Source organism: Gracilinanus agilis, chromosome 2 (genome assembly GCF_016433145.1).
Source record: "Gracilinanus agilis isolate LMUSP501 chromosome 2, AgileGrace, whole genome shotgun sequence".
In the NCBI taxonomy this organism is placed as follows: domain Eukaryota; kingdom Metazoa; phylum Chordata; class Mammalia; order Didelphimorphia; family Didelphidae; genus Gracilinanus; species Gracilinanus agilis.
Genome location: NC_058131.1, coordinates 255,849,527 through 255,873,746, shown reverse-complemented (window position 1 = coordinate 255,873,746; position 24,220 = coordinate 255,849,527). Strand labels below are relative to the sequence as shown.

Here is a 24,220-nt window from a genome sequence, read left to right as displayed (position 1 = left end):
TCTGCCTGGCACAGTGTCCCTGGGGTCCTACCAGCAGTGCTACAATAGCAATGTTGTTAACCCTGGCCAAAGCAGAAACAAGGACAGCACTTTTCTGCTGTCGCAACCATTACCAACTGGGGAGCAGGAGACATGCAAGAATTTGTCTCAATAGTTTTTGCCAACAGGAAAGTCTGGCTATTATAGTTGCATGTGCAAGAGGATGGCACTGGACAATTTGAGACTACCCAGCCTAACTCTGGCTCTCAGGGATCACTCTTTTCTTGGAACACACCCTTGCAGATCACCACTCTTTGGCATGGTAGCTAATCAGGTACAGTCTTAAAATCTCATTATTTAACTCTTCATAAGTTTAATTAGAATGAAAGCTGTGAAAACAGGATTAACTCTACCCTTGCCTATTTTTAGTTAATCAAATCAAGAATTTAAAGTACCCCTACTTGACACTAAGTAAGAGTTCAGAGTCACTTACTAGAGTAAGCTCATACTTCCAAAGGCTACTGCCCCGCCCCCCTGCAGTGCTAGGCAAATTGAAAGACTGTCATTGGTTTCTGTGAAGAAAGGGGAATGAGAAGAAGTGACAGGAAGTGACATGAAAAAAAGGAGCATAAAAAGAAGAGACCAGCATGGTCTAGAAGGCATCCCTTTCCTGGCTTCTGGAGAGATTGGTTCCAGAGATTGATTACCTTCCTGGCGTTTGGAGAGATTGGTTCCAGAGATTCCTTTCCTGGCTTGGAGGAGACTTTTCCCTTGGATCCTGCATCAGCTTGCTGGGTGAGTAACTGAGATTACTGCCTTGGCTTTGGAGGAGGCTGCATTGGTAGAACTCTGGCACACCACTGGGACCTCTGGCTGAAGATCTGAGCCAGACACCGGAGCAACACTTAGGGTGGTAGGCTAGACAATTGTCTACCTTCCTCTTACATTTTTCCATTTTCAGACTTTCCACCTCTTTGTAAATAAAGCTGCTAAAAGTCATTTTGACATAAGTTATAATATTTTTAAATCGGCAACTACAATATTACTTTAGAATTCTTATATTTAGCATAAACCTAAATTTAAACTCTTATGAAATTCCAAGATGGGCAGGAACTTTAAAAAAAAAATACATCCTAATAGAACTAAGCAACCAGTTGTTCAATAAATGTGTTGATGAACAAAGGAAGAGTCACTTTTCTTTCTCAGAAAAGGGAAACACCAAGGGTTTTGGAAGCATCATACAATTCTAGACTTTGTGCAGTGACCATACTACCTTGTCTATAAGGTTCACTTATAAGAAGAGATCTCCTGTTTAAGTCTCAAGCTATATATGAAAGCTTGGTCTCTCCTCTTTGCTTTCTCAGAAAACTGAGTCATAGATTCAGGCTTTCTCGGCATCTAGCAAAAGAGCTATTGGTACAATTCCATTTCTGTCTCAGCTCCCTGAAGAGAAAGGATATTCACATATGATGCTTACAACACGGCCAGCCTTCCCACATCCAAACTGAGCTCTCCTTTACTTACTGACCTTCCTCAGGTAGCTCCATAACTAGCTGCAAGTCTGACCAGGTAGTAGGATCATGGCTTCCATTTGCAGAGGTAACTCCATAATAAACTGCAGACTGTCACCACCTAACAGCTCACATTTATGTAGGGCTTTTAGTTTTACAAAATGCTAAATCAATGTCTATCATTCAGCTCTCACAAGAAATCTGTAGAGTAGGTGCTATCCCCATTTACAGATGAAGAAACTAAGGTTCCAAATACCATAGGGACATTGATTCAGAGCTGGAAGAGATCTTAGCCATCTAGTTCAACCTCTTTCTTTTACAGATGAAGGATCTAGGCCCAGAGAAGTTAAATGACTCATAAAGATTCACAACTATAGAAAGAAATAGTACTACACTCTCATGTCCAGGATCACACATTTAGTGACCAGGTGTGATTCAAACCAAGGACTTCCTGACTCCAAATTCAGGAAACTCTCTTTTATGCCATACTGCTTCTCAAAATCAGGTGGATTTGGGGCACAATAAGTAGCCTCAAATGGGAAATTTGAACTAACTTTATATTGGCAAGATTACTTGGGCCCAGTGGTTTTCTCTGTTATAAATATAACTACCTCATTTCCAATGGATGAAAGTTGTAAGAACTCAAAAAGAGCAAATTATGTCCTCTAGTAAACTTTCCCATCCATAAACATATTCTCTCTGAAACAGCCCCTAGAGTTTATGTTGAGAACTGAAACTAAACAGACAAGCTCTCAGTCTTTATGTTTGTGTTTTCCATACCCAGATTGATTAAGAAAAATCAAAGAAACACTGTACCAGGAACTAAGAGGAGGTTTCCTTATTGGCTTGGCTTTGCCACTAAGTAGCAGAGAATGTTTCAAGTCCCTCCTTTCTGTACTCTGCTGTCAGCTCCGGGCCCATGTCCTTAGCTATAAAATGAAGGTAAGGGGCTAGTCAATTTCGTTATGGTTGTCATTCTATAATTCTCAGAAAGGAAAGAGGGGGTTGGCAAAAGATACAATTAGTGCTGAGCACCTATTCTATGCAGTCAGTGGTATTCTCAGTCTCATTTCCCAAGAAGACTTAATTCTTCCAGGATTCTTAACACTTCCATCATGTGTGGCTTTATTCATGTGAGTTCTCTACCATGCAGAGGCTATAATAACCTATCCACATTTAGTAGATGGTTTGGATAGCAGGGTTACTTTGGACAAAAAAGTATATCACTGGTGGGTATCCTTAGTAAGACTGGTCTTTGGATACCAGATGCTCCGTTTGCCCCACCCAGTACTAAGCCTTTTCTATTTTGATAGGACCTGGCCGACTTGTTCTCTGATGTCCTGAAGAACTCAAGGTAACCCCATTCCAATGATGAGAAAAGACTAAAAGAAAAAAGTCCAAAAAAATCAGTCAGAGAGGGATGATGTATTTGGATTTAATAAAATCTTGAGTAAATTATAAGTAGTCAGAGCAAAAGAATCCTTTCGCTCTGTAGATGAAATTGATTCTCAAGTCTGGATCCATCATAGTTAATATTTTCTGTCCTTCCAAAGAGAAGCACTAGCTGAAGACATGGCCTGGCCTAGGCTTTGGTACACCTTTTTTTCTGGGCAGCAGGACAAAAGGACAGATAGAGCACTTCACAGAAGGTGAGAGACCTGCAGCCAGCAGTGGAGGCTATGTATGATGTGCTGGGCATTGGGAATGCTGATGCTAAAGATGCAGCCAGGTTAGCTCCTTCCTCCTGCCTGCATTCTGAGAAGCAGAAGCTTCCTCAAGAACCTCAGCCTGAAGGTCAGATGACCTCAATGCAGCAAAGTGAATAAGTCTTTGCTTGGCAGCTGCTTCACAGGATATGGACTCAGAGGACAAATGAACTGAAGTGACCTTGTGAGATCACAGTGAATGTCATTCTGTCCTTCTGTTCTTGGGAGTTAGTGAAGTTTGCAAAAGCCAAGGGAGTCCGAATTGTTAGGTAACTGTGTGAACTGGTAACTCACACAAAAACAAGCCCAAACAACCCCTGACCCTCCCTTCCCTCCCTCCTAACCCTCAACCTCTTAAAAAGTAGGAAGGAGCAATTTCATCATCACGACAGTAAAAAATCCCAATCTCTAATGCGGAATCTTGCAGTTGCTTAAAATTAATCAGTGCAAAGTGAGGTAAGAGACCCTACAGGTGTCTGGGCCCTGGGAGTGGGCTAAGGTAGGGGTGGATTACACCAGGCGCCGCCTTTTGAAGTCTCTCTCCATGTCTCCTGGAGGGTCTGTTTCTTCACCCAAAGGAGACACCATTTTCAGAAGCGGATCTTCAGAGGCTCCACCAAAGAGAGATAGCAAGAGGGCCACACCATAGCCTGTAGCTCGCTCCCCCTAGAAGCAAATCAGTAATGGGACTAAGTGCATCTTCCTATAAGCATTAAAAAGAAAGCAATGATTCCATTGCTGTTGCTGAGAATGAAGTCACAGTGCAAGTATAAACCAATTTTAAGTTTTCTCTGGATTATCTACAACTATTTCTGTATGGGCATAAAAATCCAGAGTTGGTGGTAACAGAATTATGTCAAAAAGCTTCCTTCAACCACTACCATCTTCTAACAGGCTTAGGAAGTTGAATCCTCTAGCTTTCTGTTAGGCTGGGAATATAGCAGGGTGTCAGGGGCCCTGTGGTCCACACAGTGAGTCATCTGAAGGTAGGTACACTGGTCATATGCCAATTTCTCTGTTCTAGGGAGACTCAACTCTGATGCAAACCACCAGTAGTGATAGTCTGAGTCACATGAAGTTTAAGGACAAAACATGTTTTTGGGTAACCTGAACCATGACCAAAGAGCCAGAAAAAATCTTAAGAGTATGGAAGGAAAAAAGCTTTGGCTGAAAGGAACAGATTTTGCATGAAAGGATAAATGTAGGATAGCTGAAGAAATATCTTTAAAAATCAACCAAGAGGTAGGAAGAGAAAACAAATGCAAAATAAACAAATAATGGTGAAGTATAATTTAGGAAGAATGGGTCTGGGAGAATAGGATAGGGAGAAAAATTCCAGATACTCACTGCATGCACCGGGGAAGCAATATCCAGGTGGACCCATACACCAGGCCAATCAAAGCCAATGTGGGAGGCAATGAAGAGGCCAGCACAGGAGCTGGGGCTATTGTCCCGGTCCTGGGAAGAGTTTAAGATGTTATACTTTGCAGAGAGGTCTAACTGGTCTACAGAAAGGAGGTAAGACTTTATAAAAGGGCTCATTATTCTGAAATCTAATCAGCTGCAGCAAGAAGTGGCAGCTTTCCTGTGATATTGTCTCCCCTCTTGGTAAACTCATGACATGGTAACCAGAGAATCAAAGGGCTGATCTCCAGGAGCATAAAGCTCCTCTACATTAAAAAATTTCTACTGATCATTTATAATATGCAGAGAACTAGGTGAGGGAAGGAGGAAGAGATGGGAATACAAACAATTAGAACACAGAGTCTCTACCCTCGATCTAATAGAAATAGATACATGATCTAGCTGGAAAGACAAGACACATGTGCAAAGACATACAAATCTTCAATCCATGATACACACACTGGTATCCACTCACATCTGGAAATGTGTGAAAATTCCAGCATTTGCTGTTTACCTTGATCACAGCAGAATCTTTATTTCTCCTCAATCCATTTCTCCTTTGAATCTGGACTATTGCTTTTCTCCCATTTATTCTTCAAAAGGAGATGCCTTAATCCCAGTTACTATGCTTCTTGCCCATTCTCTGGCCATCCCTATTATCAAGCAACTTGCCCACACCCCTTCCTTCGGTTCTCCTACCAGTTCTTAGAACCATAATCCAATCACCTCTGCCACTTCCAGATGGGATGAGCCAATTCACTCTCCTATATCCCCCATTCCCATGTCTCTCTCTAACCACAACTTCTTTTCTTATGCTGTCTCCCTCCTTGGAATGAAAATTCCTTGTAGGCAGGGATTCTTTTTACTTTTGTATTTGTATCCCTGGTACTTTGTGTGCTATTTAGCACACAGGAAGCACTAAAAAATGTTTTTTTCATTCATTCACACACAGATCCAGTTTCCCCTCACACATCCCATCTACCTTGTTGCTTTCTATGTCCTCTAAGTGTTCTAATGTGTTTGTGGACCTTCACTCAAGAGTAGAGCCAGAGTCCTACCACTTCTGTGCAATTCCCTTATTATACTAAACTCAGACACTGTGGTAGTCTCCTAAAAGTCTCTTTTAATGCTGCTAATAATAATGATTCTAAAAATCAACCTACCGCCACTGAATTCTTCATATCTGCAACAGCAGAGGTAAATTCACTGAAGTGAAGTTCTGGGCAATAGACCAGGGGGTGCACCAAGTCCCCACAGTTCCTCCCGGCTTTCACACATGCTGCTTCCCACTCTTCACTATTGGTGAGGACAGCAGCATGGTACTTTCCTGTGGCAATTCCCTAAAGTTAGGAGGAGAAAAGGATAGCAAGAGAAAGGCAAGTACAAAAAAACAAAGAAATAGAGAGGGTTAGAGAAAGATGGCCTCACCTGAATAACCAATAGATTTTGTGCCCACCTTACCCTCAGGCTGGTAAGGTGTGAGATACAGAAGAGAGCAACTTCCCTCCCCCCCCCCCCAAGACCTCAAGAAATTCCATTTTCAAACGAAGGGATGCCCCTTGGGATACTGGGAAGAAGTAAGTCATAGGATCAGTAATCCAACAGGAAGGAAGGCCAGAGACGTCTGGATTAACTTGCTCTGCCCCTCATACCTGAGCTCCAGTAAGTGTAGCCATATCTAGAATGATGTCAGCCCCTAGGTCCTTGCAGGCATAGGACACTCCATCAGCAAGCACCAGTCTGCCTTCAGCATCTGTGTTGTTGATTTCCACAGTCCTGGGAAGAGAGAGATCATTCTAATTCTGTAATGGGATTATATGCCATTTATAGGCCCCCTGGGAATGGAGGTACCCAATTTATAGCCCTCTGTAGTTGCATGGGATTTCAGAATATATCCTAGGATCTCATATGATCTACACAACCAACCTAGTGAGCAGACATTGTGATGTTCATTTTACAAATGAGGAAACTAAGTCTATGAAAAGTTAGGGGAACTGTCCAAGGTGAACAGAACATAAAGCTGAGACTTAGAGTCAGTGCCTTCTGAATATTAGCCCAGTGCTATGTACATGGTATCATCCTGTCTCTATACAGCTTAACAAAGGACTAAAAGAACTAGCTAAGAAGGGTTCTCCTGCTTTTAAAGGACATTAAGTCAAGATGTTCTCAGCTAGCCTCATTGTTGCCTGCTCCTGGACAAGTTTTATCTGCATATGAGTCAGAGCTGTTTATATAGTCAAAGTTCTGTTTGATGATAAGACCATAAAGGAGAAACTGTAGCAGTATAATCTAGAAAAACTCTCCAGTCTGGAGACATGGTTTCTAGGCACTGGGTCTTATCAGTGACTTGTTCTGGGACCCTGGGGCAAGTTGCTTAACTACACTATTTACCACTAGAGAGTGAGAATACCACCTATCCTTAACTATATCTGAGGAAAAAAGTAAACTGACAAAAAAAGTTTGAAAATGAAAATGCTAGACAAGCATTTCCTAAATTGTATCCTACAGATCCTCATATTCTATGTAATGTGATTAGATGTATTATCAGGAAAATGCAAGTGTTAGTGGTTATACATTTCTAAAACATTAACTACATAATTATGAATTGATTTGAAAAATGCTTAGTATGTGTTCCAATGTTTTTGTAGATAGGCTTAATTTCCACTGTTCATTCCATAATTTCTTTGATTACATTTTATCACCAGACCATTCCATAACAGTGGCTTTGTGGCCATAGGACAGCCACTGAAACTCACTATGTCTCAATGACCTTATCCATAAAATGAAGGAGATGGGCTTCAGGATCTGTAAAGCCCCTTCCGGCCCTAAGATCCTAATAGCACTTATGGATTCAGTTAACAGACATGATCCAAAGTATCTCACTGCCAAATGAGTTTGCAGACACCATGCTAAGCAGGATTATAATGCTTCTAGGGCTCTGACAGAAACTGGATATGAAAATATGTATTTTGAAATGGAAGGGGGGAAAAGGCTGAATGATGAATACAGAGATGTATGGAAAAGGCACATCTAAGGAAAGTATGGAGACAACCTTACTTTCCTGAGTACAGCAGGTGAATGTCATCAGGTCTTGTTGCATTCGGCCCCACAGAGTTCTCAGCCAAGCAAAATACAGCATGGAGATTGTCTTTGAAGCCCTGAAAGAAGATAGAAGCGATAGCTGGGAGTTGCCAAAGAGGGATCTGTTTATATTTTGCCAGACAGACATGCACACATGACCTTACAGACAGAAGCTTCAGGAAGTAGGAGAGTGACAGGGATGGGCAGGACTTGGTTTAAGAGCATTTCCAAATCATACTCATGCCCTATTTTTTTTTTTGCCTCAGTTCTACAGGGGATTTCATAGGGGCAGTGTGTATGAAAATCAATGGTTAAGTCCAAATATCCATTTTTGGGGAGAAAACTTCCAGATAGCTGAGCACATGGAAACTAAATAGTCTATTCTTTACTAGTAGCAATGCAACGATCCAGGACAATCCCAAGGGACTTATGAAAAAATGCTATCCACATCCAGAGAAAGAACCATGGGAATAGAAACACAGAAGAAAAACATTTGCTTGATCACATGGTTCAATGGGTATATGATTGGGGATGTTGACTTTGAATGATCACTCGATCGCAAGTAATAATGATATGGAAATAGATTTTGAACAACAATACACGTAAAACTCAGTGGAATTGCTCGTTGGTTCCGGGAGAGGAAGGAAAGAACATGAATCATGTAACCATGGAAAATATTCTAAATTAATTAATCAATAAAAATTTAAAAAAAAAGAAATTGAATCATCTAAAGTCAAAGAGCTTTCTTGAAACTGATATGAGAGATGAGAGTGTCAAGAGACCCCTTGCTAGACTTTGCTTTCTTCAATAGTAAGACAAAGAGGTTGGACTAAGAGCAGAGGAAGAAAGAGTTAGATTGGCCTACTGTCTTATGAAGTGTGCTCTTAAAATACTGCCTTGAAGTTTTTCTCATTTACGTGGGATTTGCAAATTTGTCCTATAGCCCTGACAAAGGTAAAATGCTTTAAAAACAAATCTGCATTAGTACACCCTGGAAAAGACTCAACCATCCCACCGTCATTTCCCTCCCTCTTATTAAACCAGGAACAAACTCCATCCTCCATGCCTCTTCCTAGCCAAAATTCCTGACAGCTTCAAAAGGCTCAATGATAAATGCTAGTACCAGATCAAAAATTTCTCTTTGTACTCTGGGGTGAGAATCACATAAAAAAGTTGAGCAGGATAGTTTCAGAAAAATCTGGAAAGACTTATATGAACTGATACAAAGTAAAGTCAGCAGAATCAGGAGAACATTGTAAACATCAAAAGCAATATAGTTTGATGATCAACTGTGAAAATACTTAACTGTTCTCTGCAATACAATGATCCAAGACAACTCTAAAGGACTCAGGATGAAAAATGCCATCCACCTCCAAAGAAAGAATTGATGGAGACTGAATGCAGATCAAAGTACACTTAAAAAAAAAACAAAACAAAAAAACCCCTTTCTCTCTTTTTTTGGGTCTGTGTTTTTTTCACAACATGGCTAATATGGAAATTTATTCTGATTGACTGCACATGTATAACCTATATGAAACTGCTTGTCTTCCCAAGGACAGGGGTGGGGTGGGAGAGAATTTGGAACTCAAATTTTAAAAATCAAATGTTGAAAATTATTTTTATATGTAATTGGAAAAATAAAATATAATTTAAAAAACACATAAAAATGCTCCAAATATCTTAAAAGAGAAATACAAATATAAATAAGTCGGAGGTTTCACCTCATACCCAACAACTGTAAATTAGGAAAGATGGCAAAAGATGGGAATAGTCATTGGTTGTGGAAGGAGAGATCTACATATAAGTGCTGGTGGAATTGTGAATCAGTACAGTCATTTTGGAAAGCAAGCTGGAATTATGCTAAGCAAGCAAGTAAATTTTCCATGCCTTTTGATCCCACTATTCAGCATACATATCCCAAAGAGATCAAAGATACAAAGTTCCAAATCCACCAAAATAATTATAGCAGCACTTTTTGTAGTACCAAACACCTGAAGAAAAAATAGGTACCTATTCATTGAGAAGTTCCTAAACAAACAAGGACACACTAACTTGATGGAATATTATTGTACTGTAAGGAATAAATTATTAGATTATATGGGAAAACTTATGAATTAATGCAAAGTGAGAAAAAGAAGAACCAGGAAAACAATACACGCAGTGACAAAAACAATGTAAATGGAAACAGCAACAAGAAATTGAATGTTGAAAAATTGTAATGACCAAGCTTAGATTTGAAGAAGATATGTAAGCATGCACCTTCCACCCTTCCTTGAACTGGTGGGAAACTATGGAGTTGGGACACAGCATATTCTGTCAAATTTGATTGACATATTGGCAAGTTTTGTTGAATAGCTTTTTTTTCCCTTTGTTCTAAGGAATAGCTCACTGGGTAGAAAAGCAGGAAGCAACATTAGGAAGTAAAAAATTACATATAAATAAAAGATGCCAATAAAAATTTAAAATAAAATTAAAACTGACTCCACTGTGTCTAAATTTCTACCTCCCTTTAGAAGGAGAGGCAGGAAAGGCCTAGTAGTTCTGTAAGTTGTCTTTTCAGTAACACAGGAATTGGATCTTGAGAGAAGCCAAGTATTCTAAGAGAGAAAGGTGAGGATAGAGTATATATAGTTCAGGCAGAGGTGGGAAATAGACTGCAAAGTTCTAAGGAAAAAAGGAAAACAAGGAGGTTAATTTGGTTAAAATATAGTATGTGGCTAGAATGGGCTGGAATCCTTGGAATGCAAATGAAAGTCACTTTGGGAAAGACTTTAACCTCCAAACAGAGGAGTTTGCATTTTGTCTTAGAGAAGACAGGAAACTTTATGATTCTTGAGCAGGGAAATAACATGATCAAATGCTTTAGTAAAATGATGCTAGCAGTTGTGTGGATGGCTACGCTTGGGGAAAGGCTAGATTTTGAGAGTTCCACTTAAGAGGCTGCCCAGGCAAAGGATTATAAGGACCTGAACAAGGATGGTGGTTAAGGGAGTGAAGAGGGGGACAGGGGCAAGTAGCTGGCTCAGTGATTAGAGAGCCAGGTCTGCAGATAGAAGGTTCTGGGTTCAAATGTGACTCAGAAACTTCCTAGCTGTGTGATCCTGAGAAAGTCATTTAACACTGATTGCCTAGACCTTAACACTTTTCTATCTTAGAATTGATACTTAATATCAATTCTCAGACAAAAAAAGACAGATGTGAGAAATGTGGTGGAAATAGAATAAACAAATCTTGTGAACTAACTGACTGGCTAGAAGAGGGAGAGAGAGAAAAGAGTCAATGATGACTGCAACAATGTTAACCAGTTAGTGAAAGGGTGGTGGTAATATTATCATTCATTTTATAATCCTGTTCATGATTTCTAAGTAGATTTTTTTAATTCTATTAAATAAATTCTTGTGAGGAATGTAATATGAGTTACTCTGAAACATTTGAAACTTTGAAATAAACATCTAATTTAGTTTTATTATATAGTTAATTTGGGAAAAATGAGAACTAAGAGACAACTGACCAATGACAAGTGAACTTATGAATGCTGATGAGATTACTGAGCAAGGAGAAGATGGTCCAGGGCAGAGAATTGAAAATTCACTTCAAATTAGGAGGCAGGACATGGAAGATCCAGCAGAGGAGATTAAAGAGTGGCCAGACAGGCAGGAGAAAACATGTCATGAAAAACCAGGGAGAAAAGCACAAAGGAGGGAGTTGTCAATAGTATCAAATACTGCAGAAAAGTCAAGGAGAATGAGGGCTTAGAAAAGGCCATTAGGGAATGTATTGGAAAAGGGAGGAAAATAGAGGAAGCCTTTAAAGAGGTCATTCCAAGCATCCAGAAAGGGTAGGTGGCAATTGTGAGATACTGTAGGAGAATCATCAATAGGATTTGGCAACTGATTGGATATGAAATGATATGAAGTAAGGCAGATAGAAGAATAAAAAAAAAAGGCCCCATATTTATATATGCAGTTCTCATTCTGATCCTGACCCTCAATGAACATCCAGTCAAGGAACTGTTACAAACGTCCATGAGCTTCAAGAGAATTTGAATGACACTCAGTAAATTGTTTTAGAGGTCCATGTGACATCTGATGGTGCATGGAACCTCTCATATGTATGGGGAACAAGTTTGCTGGTCCTTTTAAATCCTGAGAATTTTTGTTCTTTTCAGGATTTGTTTTTAGTTGTAGGAAAGTTTATACCAAGCTTTTACCAGGAGAAAAAATTATGTACACTTGAAGTGGGGATCAAGGCCAGACTAGATAATAGCTTTCACTTTTAAGTGATCAATTTTTTTATGCCTATATTTGACTGTTCCATTGTTTAATGGGGTTAGCAATATGATTTTCTTTTTTTTCCCTTTCTTCCTAATTTAAATTTAATTTTCTTTAAAACTTAAGTTTATGGACTCATGATTGATATTTGATACTGAAGGATAAGTTTACATTATCCATCAGCCCTGATAACACTGCATACCTAAGAGCTTTAGACTACTGAAACCTGGCACTGGTTGTTAAATAATATGGGACTTTAACTGATATTTGTGATTATTTCAGAAGAAGGGACTGCTAATGAAATTCTTGACTGACGAAAGTCAGAGAATGTGATGACATGTGGGGACTGAGGTCATACCCAGGCCAATTGGAGAATCTTGGGGAAAAGATTAGACTGAGCTCGAAAAGCCAACATGAAGCAGGCTTGCTCTCTCTGCCATTTTTTTGGTTTATGAAAGGAGCTTTCTAAAAGCTGTTTGGGTGCTTATCTAGAAGCTCTGTCTCCCTGAACTTAAGCTAGCTCCTTGGCTGGTCTTAATTTGTTTGGCTCCACCAAGTGGTGTAATAATTAGATTAGGTCTACACTGCCCATCTTTGGATTTAATCACCAAAGGTGAGAGCACCTTCCAATTCTGGAAGGTCCTAACCCACATGTGCTAGAGTAACTAGTCAGAGTCAACCGCCCGCCCCCTACACTTTCTATGAGAAGGCGTCTGTTGTGATTGGACATGTGAATTAGGAGGGAGGAGAAGGAAGTGATGCATAAGTGACCCCTTTAAAAGGAGAAGATCCTCAGTCAGCTGAGGTCTTCGGTGGAAGACAGCATCTGGTGAGGACCTCTTCTGGTTCATGGGGGAGTGAGGCTGCGACTGGTGTGGTGAAGGAGACCTGAGGGAGCTTTGCTGGTTCGTGACCTAGACTTTTCCACGTGGGTAAGTTAGGCTGACTCTCTTTCTCCTCCCTTGGCATTTCTGGAGGCTCTACCCTCAAGGAGGCATCTCTTGCCTCTCTAATTGTAAAAGGCCTTGTGGGTAGAAGCCTTGTTTAATTAACCTTTGTGCCCCAACTGCTGGGCCTCTAAATTCTTACCCGGTCCAGGCTTCTCTCAATTTCCCTACCTTCAACCTTCCTAATTGTAAATAAATAAACTTCCATAAAAGTAAATTTTGAAGTGAGATTATTCTTAATTGAGGATTGATAATAGTTCAATCCTCTGGTGACCACCTTTTAATATATTGAACCCATAAAACCCCTTTTTCCCCCTTACATTTGTTAACTGGGCCCAAGGGGAATCTAGGACCTGATGGAGCAGAAATAAATTAGCTAGGGACTTTGAGTTAGATAGGCTGAAAATCTTTTTTTCTTTCTTTCTCTTTACTAATAGATACTTATAAATTTAGTACAGTCTCCAAGATTAATTTTTATTCATAACAGAACCAAATGATCGGATAAATTAATTCACACTATAAATGATTTAATGTGTTACCTGTCTCAGAGATTACTGTATACAAAAGAGACCTTAGGGATAGAATATAAGCTCCTTGAGAGCAGGAATTTTTTCATTTTTGTCTTTGTATCTCCAGGGCTTAACATAATAGGCTCTTAATAAGTACTAGTAATGGTTCAGACCAAAGAAATGAACCACTAATAGTGGGCTTTTAGGGATCAGCATGAAAGAATTTTTCCAGATATTCATATTGATGCTAAGTGCTGAATTCTGATGATCCAGATTTTGATAAGAAAAGAAAATTAAAGCTGAGTGGTTATCAGATGTTATGACCTTCCAAATGGATCACCCTCATGGAACTTCCACAGACATGATATAGATAAACCAATGTCTCTGCTTAAATTATCAAAAAAAACCCCATAGCTACTCCTTTCTAAAAAATATCACAATTAACAGAGCCAATTCTAATATTAGGCCTTGTTTTACTGGGAATTTTTCTGATCAGCTTACTAAACCAAAGAACCTCTCCAAACCCTTTGGGAAATTCATTGAAATGTCAGAAAAGAAAGGGAAGAAGAATGTATTAACTGCATAAGACCTTTGAAACTAGCCAGTCTAATTCTTGATTTAATGGACAGAAAAACTGAATTCCAAGATTGGGAAGTCACTTGTCTAAGATCACTACATACATTAGGTCCCATTTCTAAATTATCACAAATCTAAATTGCTAAATTCAGAATTAATGAGATTTTATTGTATGTCCCATCACTCCTTCATTTATTACCTCCCACCCTGCAGAAGTCTCTAAAACTAAAACTTTTTGACTACTCAAAATATTAGAACTTTTGCTTATCTTCATTTCAACCCTTCCCTGACCCCTGGCTGAGAGTTCACTCTTCTCCAACTACTCATTTGACCTAGTTAATAACGGAATTTTTCTGGTGTTTTAGAATATTTTTTTTTTGCAAGTTTCTCTGGGACAGCACACTTTCAAGCCCATGAAAGTGTCAGGGGAAGCACAACTATCCATGTTCACATTCATTTAGAATGTAGCAGCCTCCTGGTGCTTGGAATTCAGCATAGGACTTATGGACACCGGGGATGGGAAATTCACTCCATAACTCCATAACACTAGCAACTGAACTAAGATGCTCCCCAGTTCTCTCCAATCTGGTTTCAATCACAGGTCCTTAATGACTAATCTACAAGGGTTACATTTCTCTAACATCAAATGGGTGTGCCATGGCTTCAATACAAAGTGAAAAGCGTAATTTGGGGTTGAGGAACTGGAATTTGGTATCTGGCCCATCCTGTGCAGATCTTTTACATTAATCCAGAAGGATGATGTCTCTCTAAATCTCCAGTACTTCTTGGAAGGAAATCATTGCTCAGTAAGTCTAAGTTATATCTGATTTATAAGGGAGATCAGAGTACCTTTGGCTACATTTAAATGTTTCCCTTCAAAGTGGTCCAAAATTGCTATTTCTAACACCAGCTTTATGCTGATTTCCTTCCATCAAGCTAAGGGAGAAATTGATAGTCAACTTACTGCTGAGCCATGAAGTTTCTAGCCTGCAGGCCAAGCCAGTCTCTCAGACAAGATTCTACTTCTGAAAGCCCCCTTCCCACCTAAATCCAAAAGTCAACATGTGACAATTAATTTTTGGAGAGGAATTAAAAAAATGTCAGGATAGAAGGCAGAAGTCTACTTTGGTCCAGAAGGGCAGCATTCAACTTAAAATCCTCCAGACAATACGTGAATCACTTATGAATGAAATTTTAAGTAACTTTTGTCCACCTAGTTAATTTGGAATCAACTATCCTGAAATCCTTTTGATGCTGGGATGAAACCCCTATGATAAACTGATTCCTTCAACTTCAATTCAACCATATCCTTACTGGAAGCTCAGGAAATGAGCCTGGGCAGTGCTGGCTTCTTAACAAGGCAGTGTCATAGGTCCTTCCTATGCTGTGCTCTAATTCAGGACTATAACTGATGAGAAGGGATAGAGGCTGATGTGAAAGGACAATGGAAAGCTATGGTGAGTGACAGCTCAAGAATTTAGTAAGGAATGCTAGACAAAAATTCTCCATTATTAACTAGCCCTCAAACCCAGGTTCCACAACTGGAAATGAGCTGAAATGTGCTTGAATTACATTTGCAGGCTTCCTCTTTTCTAAAATATTCTTTGTGCTTTCAGTGTTAGAATTTCAACTAGAATAACCTTGTCAAACTTAGAATTCCCCACATCTGCAGAAGTAAACTTTCTGTTGAGCTACTCACCTATCATAATATTCACCACTCAATCTCCTACTACTAATGTGGAAAAAAATATAAGTTAAAGTCATTCACTACCTTGATCCAATCTAAGGTCCACTACTTGGGCAAGAAGGTACAAACATCCTAGCCCTGACTTATTAGTTGTGTGATCACAGATGGACAAATCGTTTCATCTCTATTAAACAGAGCTAATCCTTACACCACCTCACTCATAGTGCTTATTTAAAGGTAAATGCTTTATAACCCTTAAAGAGTTTAGTTCAGTTTTGACAAAGCCAAGAAAAGGAGGACACTGATGTACAGGTATCCAGAAGAAAGATAGTGCCTAGCCTTAAGAGAAATGAAAACTGGAAAACATCTGATCCAAATGCCTTTTTCCATGGCTAAAGGGAACTTTGATCCAGAGAAGGGAAGTGATTTACTCAATAAGTCTCAGACTTGGGATCTGAACCCAGGACTTCTTACTCTAAATCTGGGACTAAATAACTTTGTTAAAAAACAAACAAACTTGGAATAAAAACACAAGCATCATAGGGAGTAAGTGCAAGGTCACTGACAGTGGACCTCACTTACTTGTCTGACTGCAGCTCTGAAGGCTCCTAGGACAGCTGCTGCTCCCCCACAGTCACGCTTCATGCCAGGCATGGTGGTCTGTCAGCAAGGAGACAAAAAGAGCAGGTAAACAGTCAGTTACAGTTCTACAATCTACCCAGTACCTTAAATACATAGTCACAGCTAGAACTCTATCCTCACAAGGTCCTTCCTGCTTTCCTCAAACTATTTTGCAACCCCAAAACCACACTCTTCTCTAATGACCTAGAGAATTTAAGATATAGGTGGCAGCAGCAACCTGACTGAGATCCCAAAGCAGAACTGGGAACAGAACTGGTAAAAAGAGAAAGGAGAAAACTGTTCTAAAATAGCTGTGCCATTATCTTGAATTCATCACTAGTCAGACTTCTGCTCATGCTATGAGGCACTTGGCACTTTTAGATCCTAGGCTATGAAGAGTTGTCAGTGGGTGGGATGGGACTTCATAGAACACACAAGTTATTATATTGCTGTGCCAGAGACAGAAAGCATCCCTAAACCATCAACTCCTCAGCCTGGGCATTGATTCTGCTGCTGACCCCCCTTACATTCTCTTCCCAATCCAGCTCTCCAGAACCATTTCTCAGACTCCCCAGGCTCTAAAAGCAAGGGTTGATCTAGAGACTCTGGCTTTAGCCACCCCTCAAAATAGCCCTCAAGGTCAGCCATGGGATCTCACCTTCCCTTTAATGCTGAGCCCCCCAGTGTCATAGACAATGCCTTTACCAACCCACGCGATGGTCTGGGTGGCACCTTCAGGCATGTGGCTGAGAACCGCCAGTGCAGGGGGATGCACAGCAGCTTTGCCAACTCCATAAATACCTATTGAGTAGAAGAGAGAAGAGAGTTCTATTTGTGAGGCCACCACGAATCTCAACACAGACCTGACCATGCTTCACTGGGCTCTTATTTGATTGTATTTATGAGGGTACACATAGCTTTTCCCAATTGATTGCAAACTCCTTGAGGGAAGAAACTGCTTTGTCTCTTTGTATCCCTAGTACCTAGCATAGTACCTGGTAGTTAAACAATTAAGATTTAATAAATGCTTATTGACTGCTTGATCTGCAGGGGCATTAAGGAAATTCTCTCAAGTAATCTGAGGTGAAGAGCTACATTTCAGGACCTTAGGACTGTTCAGCACACACTCACATATAATATATAATATTATATATAATTCAAGGGATGCAAACTAATTTGCAAAATCACAGAGGAAATCTCGGAGGCCACCTCCACCTGGTCTATCCTAGAAGCTGCATAACAAACCCCCAAATAGTATTCTACACCATAGGTGTCAAACTCCCAGCCTAGTCAGACTGAGGTTAAAATGTAACTGGGAAAAGCTTAACAAAATAATAAAAAGACAAATAAGACACAGATAATATTCATTTGAGATTTTCTAAGTCAATAAGGGCCCAAAAGGATCTATTTCTATTTGAGTTTGATATCACTAGACTAGATTCTACTTAAAGAGGAGGTAGAACCTCTTTGGGATTCCCCTTTTGATTGCTCTAATTTGAGTTACTTGATTCAAATCTAATTCTAATGACAACCTAACCAAGTACTTCCTGGGGTAAAATCTGATTCCAAAAAAATTCTATTGTAGTACCTTTGAAAACGAAATGACTCTGTGTAATGCTTTCCCAGTCTAAATCTTGCTCCTATCAGAAAGTTAATCCCTGACTATTGCTCTCTACATAGATCTATCCTAGCTTTTCCAGTAACTACCACTGAGTTATACTCTGCTATGTTGTCAAAGACAGACTTTTTGAAGGAATAAGCCATATAGATTCTTTTTTATTTCCCCTATGCTATGATAAGAACCCTGTAGAAACAATTAAAAAAATAGTTAAGGTGAATACATTTTCTCCATCTTTGTTCTTTCATCTCTCAAAATTACATGGAAAGTAGGGATCTGAACAAGATTTTAATGTTCAATGGAACAAATGAGCCTTCAGATAATGAGTGACTTCCTGTCTTCTATTACAGGATCTGCTTTAGCTCACAGGCTCAGACACCAGAGCTAGACATAGATTTCCTTCTGATTTGATGTGAAGGGTTGAGTAACATTGCCTTTATGACAACCTGAGTGGTCAACACACCTAATTAAGCAAGAAGCTACAGCAAGATGTAATGGAGGCCAGTCCTTGGCAAGAATTCATCATGGCACCTACCTCCAAATCCTCTCTGCTTCAGTTCCTCATCCCGGATGATAGTTGGAACTATCCCCAGGTCTTTTCCAACTTTTTTAATTTCCTATGTTTTTGTGAGAGAAAAAAAAAAAAAAAACAAGCTGAAGATGGGCTCAAACTTATCTTCCTAAACAGCCAAATGAATCCTTTAGTTTGGTTTGGGTTTTTTTTTTGAATAGTTGAGGGCATCTGCTCTCCCTGCCTACCCAATAGCCACTGACCATTCTTATCCAATCCATTGGCCAGTGTAACCAAATAGGGAGAGCAAATTAGCCACAAAAAAAAACAGGCTCTTCATTTCTTTGGCTTGGATTAGGATTAACATGGGAGTTAGTACATGACGCTGTATCTTACTCTACCATGGAATCTTGAGACCTTATAATGATGACAATCACCTCTATATGACCCATAGGACCCACAAAGCTGGAGTAAAAACTTTGGAATAAGCCACTAAATCTTCAGTTTTAGCCAGTTGAGAGTGCTGAATTTTCTGTCTTCCTAATCCTACTTTTTGCCCCTATAAAGAACCTATCCCATACCACCTTGATTTCAGTTATTCTCCTATATATTATATAACTCAATTTTCCAAAGAGATAGTAAGCTTTTTGAGGGCAGGAACCATGTCTGCTACATGGGATGTTGGAAGTAGAAAGGACCATAGAAGTCACGTTCTCCTTTTACAGATGGTGAAATCAAGGCCCAGCAATGGAAAATGCCTTACCCAAGGTCACAGACAATGGTCTTCATAAGCTCATGGATTTAAGAGCTGGAAGATACCTTAGAAATCATATAATCTAAACTCTTTCCTTCTATAGGTGAGGAAACTAAGGCTCAGAGAGGTCACCTTATTTATCCAAGGTCACAGAGCTTCAGAGCTGACATTTGACTCCAGGCTCTTTGATTTCCAATCTAACATTTTTCCCATTGTGCCATATCAGCTGGGCCAGGACTAGCACCATGATCCCCAAGCATCTATACTAGGACATCTTGTGTATGCCCAGTAACTAAACACAATTCTTTGTGTATAGGAGGTGCTTAATAACCATTTGCTAATAGTTAAGATGATTACTTTGTGACTGAAAAAACTTTTAGTTAGCCAGGAAACTTTTGGTAAAGTTACCTTCATCAAGGAATTATTCTGTTACTCTCACCCCATCAAAATGCCTTTCTTTCCTCCTTGCACTCTGATTTGCCAGGAGGATATTACAAACCTCAAGAAAGTTATCCGTGTTCATCTCATTACAGGGTGTGTCAACAATTCGGGCAGCCAGTCTCACACCTTCGGTTGCACTAGTCAAACACTGGAAACACAGAATAGGCAAAGGGATGGTCAAAGAGAAAGGATAGGGGTATATTATTTATAGTATCAAGTATCTCTCTCTCTCTCTCATTTCTGTAACTGGCTAATTCCTGAACTCCAGAGCTTCCTCATGGAAAATTTTGCAGATAAACCGGCCTCATTGTAAGCAGCCTAAATCTTAATTATGGTTTGTGGCTACTGTTTAGCCCATCCTCATCTTTCCACCCTGTGCTTGCTCAGTACCTTCCCTTGAACTGATTTAGACAGTTTTTCCTATGCCTCACTCCATTTCCAATTTGAGAGTCTAAGGGACTCTAAATCTAATCTATTGGGTTATTTTAATTTCCTATTTTTAAAAGCCTAGAAGCAAAAAGGTGGGAAGTCTTTGATTTGAAAGAAATCAGTGTTAAAAGGAAAAAGTTGAAAGACTATGTGTAGGTATAGGTGAAAGATAGGAGGACTATGTGAAGACTAAGGAGTCTCCCACCATTTTATCTGGTCTCATCACGTCAAATATGGCACACCATGGGCTGAGGTAGCCCAACCCCATGATTTTTCTCCAATTTATTATCAAATTTGCTGAGATAGTCTCAGCCTATATTGAATTATTTTTTTATAAAGAGGCTTGTTTACATTTGACAACTTAGATATGAAATATGTCTATGCAACCTTTCCAGTCCTGCCAAAATGCCCCCACTACCTTTCAATTCAAACACTCCTCAGAGAAACTGAATGGGTTCCCTTAGTGTATCAGACACTGGAAGTTACCTACATGCTGAAATCACAGATACTATAATCAATACTATCCTGGCTCTATCCCTGCTCTATCAAGCCCATAGTACACTAACACCACAAAAGTTACCTCAAAGGTATTAAGAGCTATTTTCTCCCTGAAGGCCACTGGTTCTAAGATCCTACCTAGAAAAGTACACATGTGAGGATTCTTTTTGTATTAGAAAACTGAGGGCCAGAGAAAAGTCTAGGAAGCTGCACACTAAAAAGGCCTTTTTGACTTCCTTAATCTTTTCCTGGGGGAAAAGAAAGCATCACTTCTAGGCAATGAAAAGTCCTAGCAAGAGTTCTAGAATTGTCTATGCCTGCATTGGGTCAGAATAATTTGAATACAATATTCACTTTTAGAGTAGTCACTTCCACTGGTCCATTGTTCTGTCCGACCAAAAAAAACTCCACAGTGACAGTCTTCTCTGTGCGTCTTGAGGCACTAGATCGGTGTGTAAAAAGGGGGAAAGCTCGGGCCAGGGCACAAGCAGAAGCAAATACTTCTGAGCGTTCACAGACCATCTGCAACACAAAATTGTGGAAATGAGAGGGAGGGAAGAAGCCAAGATGTGACTGACCAGTTCCAGAGCTGATAAATTTAAGATTTTTGCATTATGGTTCTTTATAGATATGTCATATCCTCATCCTTCCAGCTCCTTGAGATAAGGCCTTTGTTTTTCTTTTTAAACAAACAAAAGATTTATTAAGCACATACTATGTGTAAAACACTTTTAAGTGCTGGGGATATAAACAGCAAAGTAAGGAAGGCTATGTTTTATTTGCCTTTTTATTTTGCTCAGAATTTAGAACACTGCATTAGAACAAAGTAGAGACTTAATAGGTAATTGATGCCTAAAAAGGAATCTTCATTTATGGTATAAGAATGCAGCACTGACAAGAATTTCTAATAGAGGAAGGTAGGTGAGCTTCACAGTTGAGTCAAAGGCTCATTAACTTTTGTTAAGTAAGTCAAAGCCAGCTAATCCAATCCAATTCTGATGTCCTAAACTATATGAAAAAAGAAAATCCAGAACACAAGAAACTGCAACATTTCCTACTAACAGTGAACACCCTGCCAATACTCCCTTGCTGGAGAATGAATGAAAAAGGTTTTTTTGTTTGTTTAGTTTCAGAAAAAAAAAAAAGTAACAGGAAGAATAAATCACAGAATTACAAAATTTTGTACCCTGATGATCTAGTTCAATTGATTGACTAGTGACATGAAATGAGCAGAACCAGAGTTATCTGGCATATAGCATTTATTAAATATTATTTAATAATTTCCAGGATAGCCAAGATAATGTAAAGGAAAACAACTTTGAAAGCCTATAGAACTCTAATTGATGCTTTGACCAATCCTAATTTCAGAGGGCTGATGATGAAGTATGGTTCTTCCCTCTTGGTGGAGCATTGAAGCACAAGGTGCATAATGAGATATACATTTTCAAACATAGCCAAATGTTTTGTTTTGTTTGACTACTTTATTATAAGGGAGAGCTTTAGGGTAGGGGGTGAGTTAATGGGAAGTGAAATAAAAATAGAAAGGAATATTAATAAAAATTAATCCAGAACATGATAAATAAGGCAATTTTGTTACTTTCTTCTCAAATTTAATATACGCTTAAAAAACTATATAACAAAGTTCACAGTTTCATATACAATCTTCTTTTTTTGGTTCTTTGTACATTAGAAACATTTGTGTTTGATCCTGATTTTTAAGTTCATATTAATAAAAAGAAAAAAAAACCCATGAAAACCCTTTTCAAGGGGAAAAAAAGCAAAAAACCAAAAATCTGCCTCTACCTATTTGTTCTAGACAATTTCTCAGAAAGAACTTACCAAAATGCACCTGTTGGTTCCCCCTGAAAGGCAATTTCTGACAAGGCGGGTAATGAACTGGGCTGCTGAGGGACTATTGTGCCGACTCACTCGGGAAGGAAGTGCTGCCACTGTGGCATAGTTCAAGTAGAGAGGACAGCTGTCTGTAGGGTTGGGATTGAGTGTGCCTAATGCAGTCTGCCAAATCTGAGATAGGACAGTGAGACAAGAAAGACAGAGAGAGAGCAGAGAAATGAAAAATCAGAAAGCCAATAGGAGACATTCCTTATGTGAGCTTGTACTCTTTTAAAAGGCCATGCATTTTCACAGTTTTCCAGTGGCAGCCACTGTTTGGCAATTAAATTTGTCACATCTTGCTGAAGTTAAGTTTCTTACCCCCTCAACTTCTTCCCCATTCTAGGATTTAAGCAGATGCCTCTGATCAAAATTAAAAGGCCAAACTGGGGCCTGGTTTCTAAATTTTTCTAAATTACAAATGATTTAAGTCATGTTAATTAATATCTTTAGAATTTACATGTAAAAAACTGAGTTCTGAGGATTCCAAAATGTAAAATCAAAAGGCAGAAAACTTCAAAGCTGAGCCTCAGGTTAACAGGAATAGGAAAATCCAATTCCCTCAGAAATTAGTTTCCTGGAGACTTGAATTTCTGAATTTTTCCCCCTCCTTTTTTACCAAGTGAAATTAAAAGAGGAAGGAGAGGAGGAGTCAGGTCTTAGTGACATCACTCACATCCTCAGAGAACCTCTGGACTCCAGATACCCTGGAGAGCAGCTTATCCAGGCAGAAGGCAAAACTAGAAAAGGAAGGGGGAGGGGAAGCCATGTTTTAGTTCAGTGTTATCCTGTTCTGAGCACCCAACTCAGCATTTCACTGAGATGTAACATAGCAAGTGGGAGCTGGGCAAAAAAAACAACAAAAAAAGAAACCGTCCCTGTCCCTTATGTAAAAGGAGAGGGTGATCTGCGGAAACAACACAAGGGACAGCAGCACAAAATCTGGGTTATGAGCTCTGAGCTCTCTGGCCTCAGTTTCTTCATCTGTAAAAGAAAGATAAAACTTAGTGCCCTCCCTATCTCACAGGGTTAATGGCCCATGGGTCTCAAAAGGAGCTCCTAAAGCTGTGGTCCATCGATTATGGTACTGAACATTTCTTTCAAATCACTTCATCCCACCCATCGCCACCTACGAGATGGAGCAAGAGCAAAGGGGACGGCCGGTCTATGACCACAGGCTATAGATAAATCTTAATGGTCAGGGAGGGCCCAAGCTAGGCCCTCCATAGGCCATATCACTGTCCTCCCTCTTCCTCACGGGGTCTGGGCCTTCTCTTGCATCCCCAGCCCCGGCCCGGCCAGACCACTGGGCTAGGCAGATATGTGTAGGGGGGTGGTCTGGGTGTTGTAGGGGGTCTCTCTGGCCCCAGGGTCGATGGATCTATATGGGGAAGGGGGCAGGTGGTCCCTTTGCTACAGTGGCAGCCGCTCCCCGGGGTTTGGGGGTGGTGGTCCATGGGCCCGGGGATGAGACACAGGGGGGAGGGGAAGAGGGGAAACTTCGTTCCTGGCCTGGCCCAGCCTGGCCTGGTCCCCGCTCACCTCCTCGGTGACCCGGGGCTGCAGCTTCCCGCGGAGGTGACTCCAGGGCACGCGGTGCAGATTCTGCAGCTGGCCCAGGAGCAGGACCGGCCGGCTCTGCGGGTCGGCGTCCCCGGCGCTTGCCAGGAACTGCAGCCCCACGTTCGCCATCTTCGGAGCCCCGGCCCGCCCGGGCCCCGCCGCGGCTCCAGCGCCGCCCCGTCCCTCGCTGCCCGCCGGCTGTGCTCCTCCCCCCTCCCCCC

General features: G+C 40.2%; 1 protein-coding gene across 1 annotated transcript; it reads right to left on the bottom strand.

Moving 5' to 3' along the window:
* Nucleotides 1-2,902: 2,902 nt before the first annotated feature.
* Nucleotides 2,903-24,128, bottom strand: NPEPL1 (aminopeptidase like 1). The gene is made up of 12 exons (XM_044661136.1): nt 23,979-24,128; nt 22,383-22,568; nt 20,898-21,065; nt 19,675-19,764; nt 18,446-18,527; nt 16,951-17,093; nt 16,254-16,331; nt 7,658-7,758; nt 6,253-6,376; nt 5,764-5,940; nt 4,544-4,654; nt 2,903-3,862 (listed from the first exon to the last, which is right to left on the bottom strand). Exons 1-12 carry the CDS (start codon nt 24,126-24,128, stop codon nt 3,707-3,709), a joined length of 1,566 nt encoding a protein of 521 aa, XP_044517071.1. The 3' UTR covers nt 2,903-3,706.
* Between the last annotated feature and the right edge of the window lie 92 nt (nt 24,129-24,220).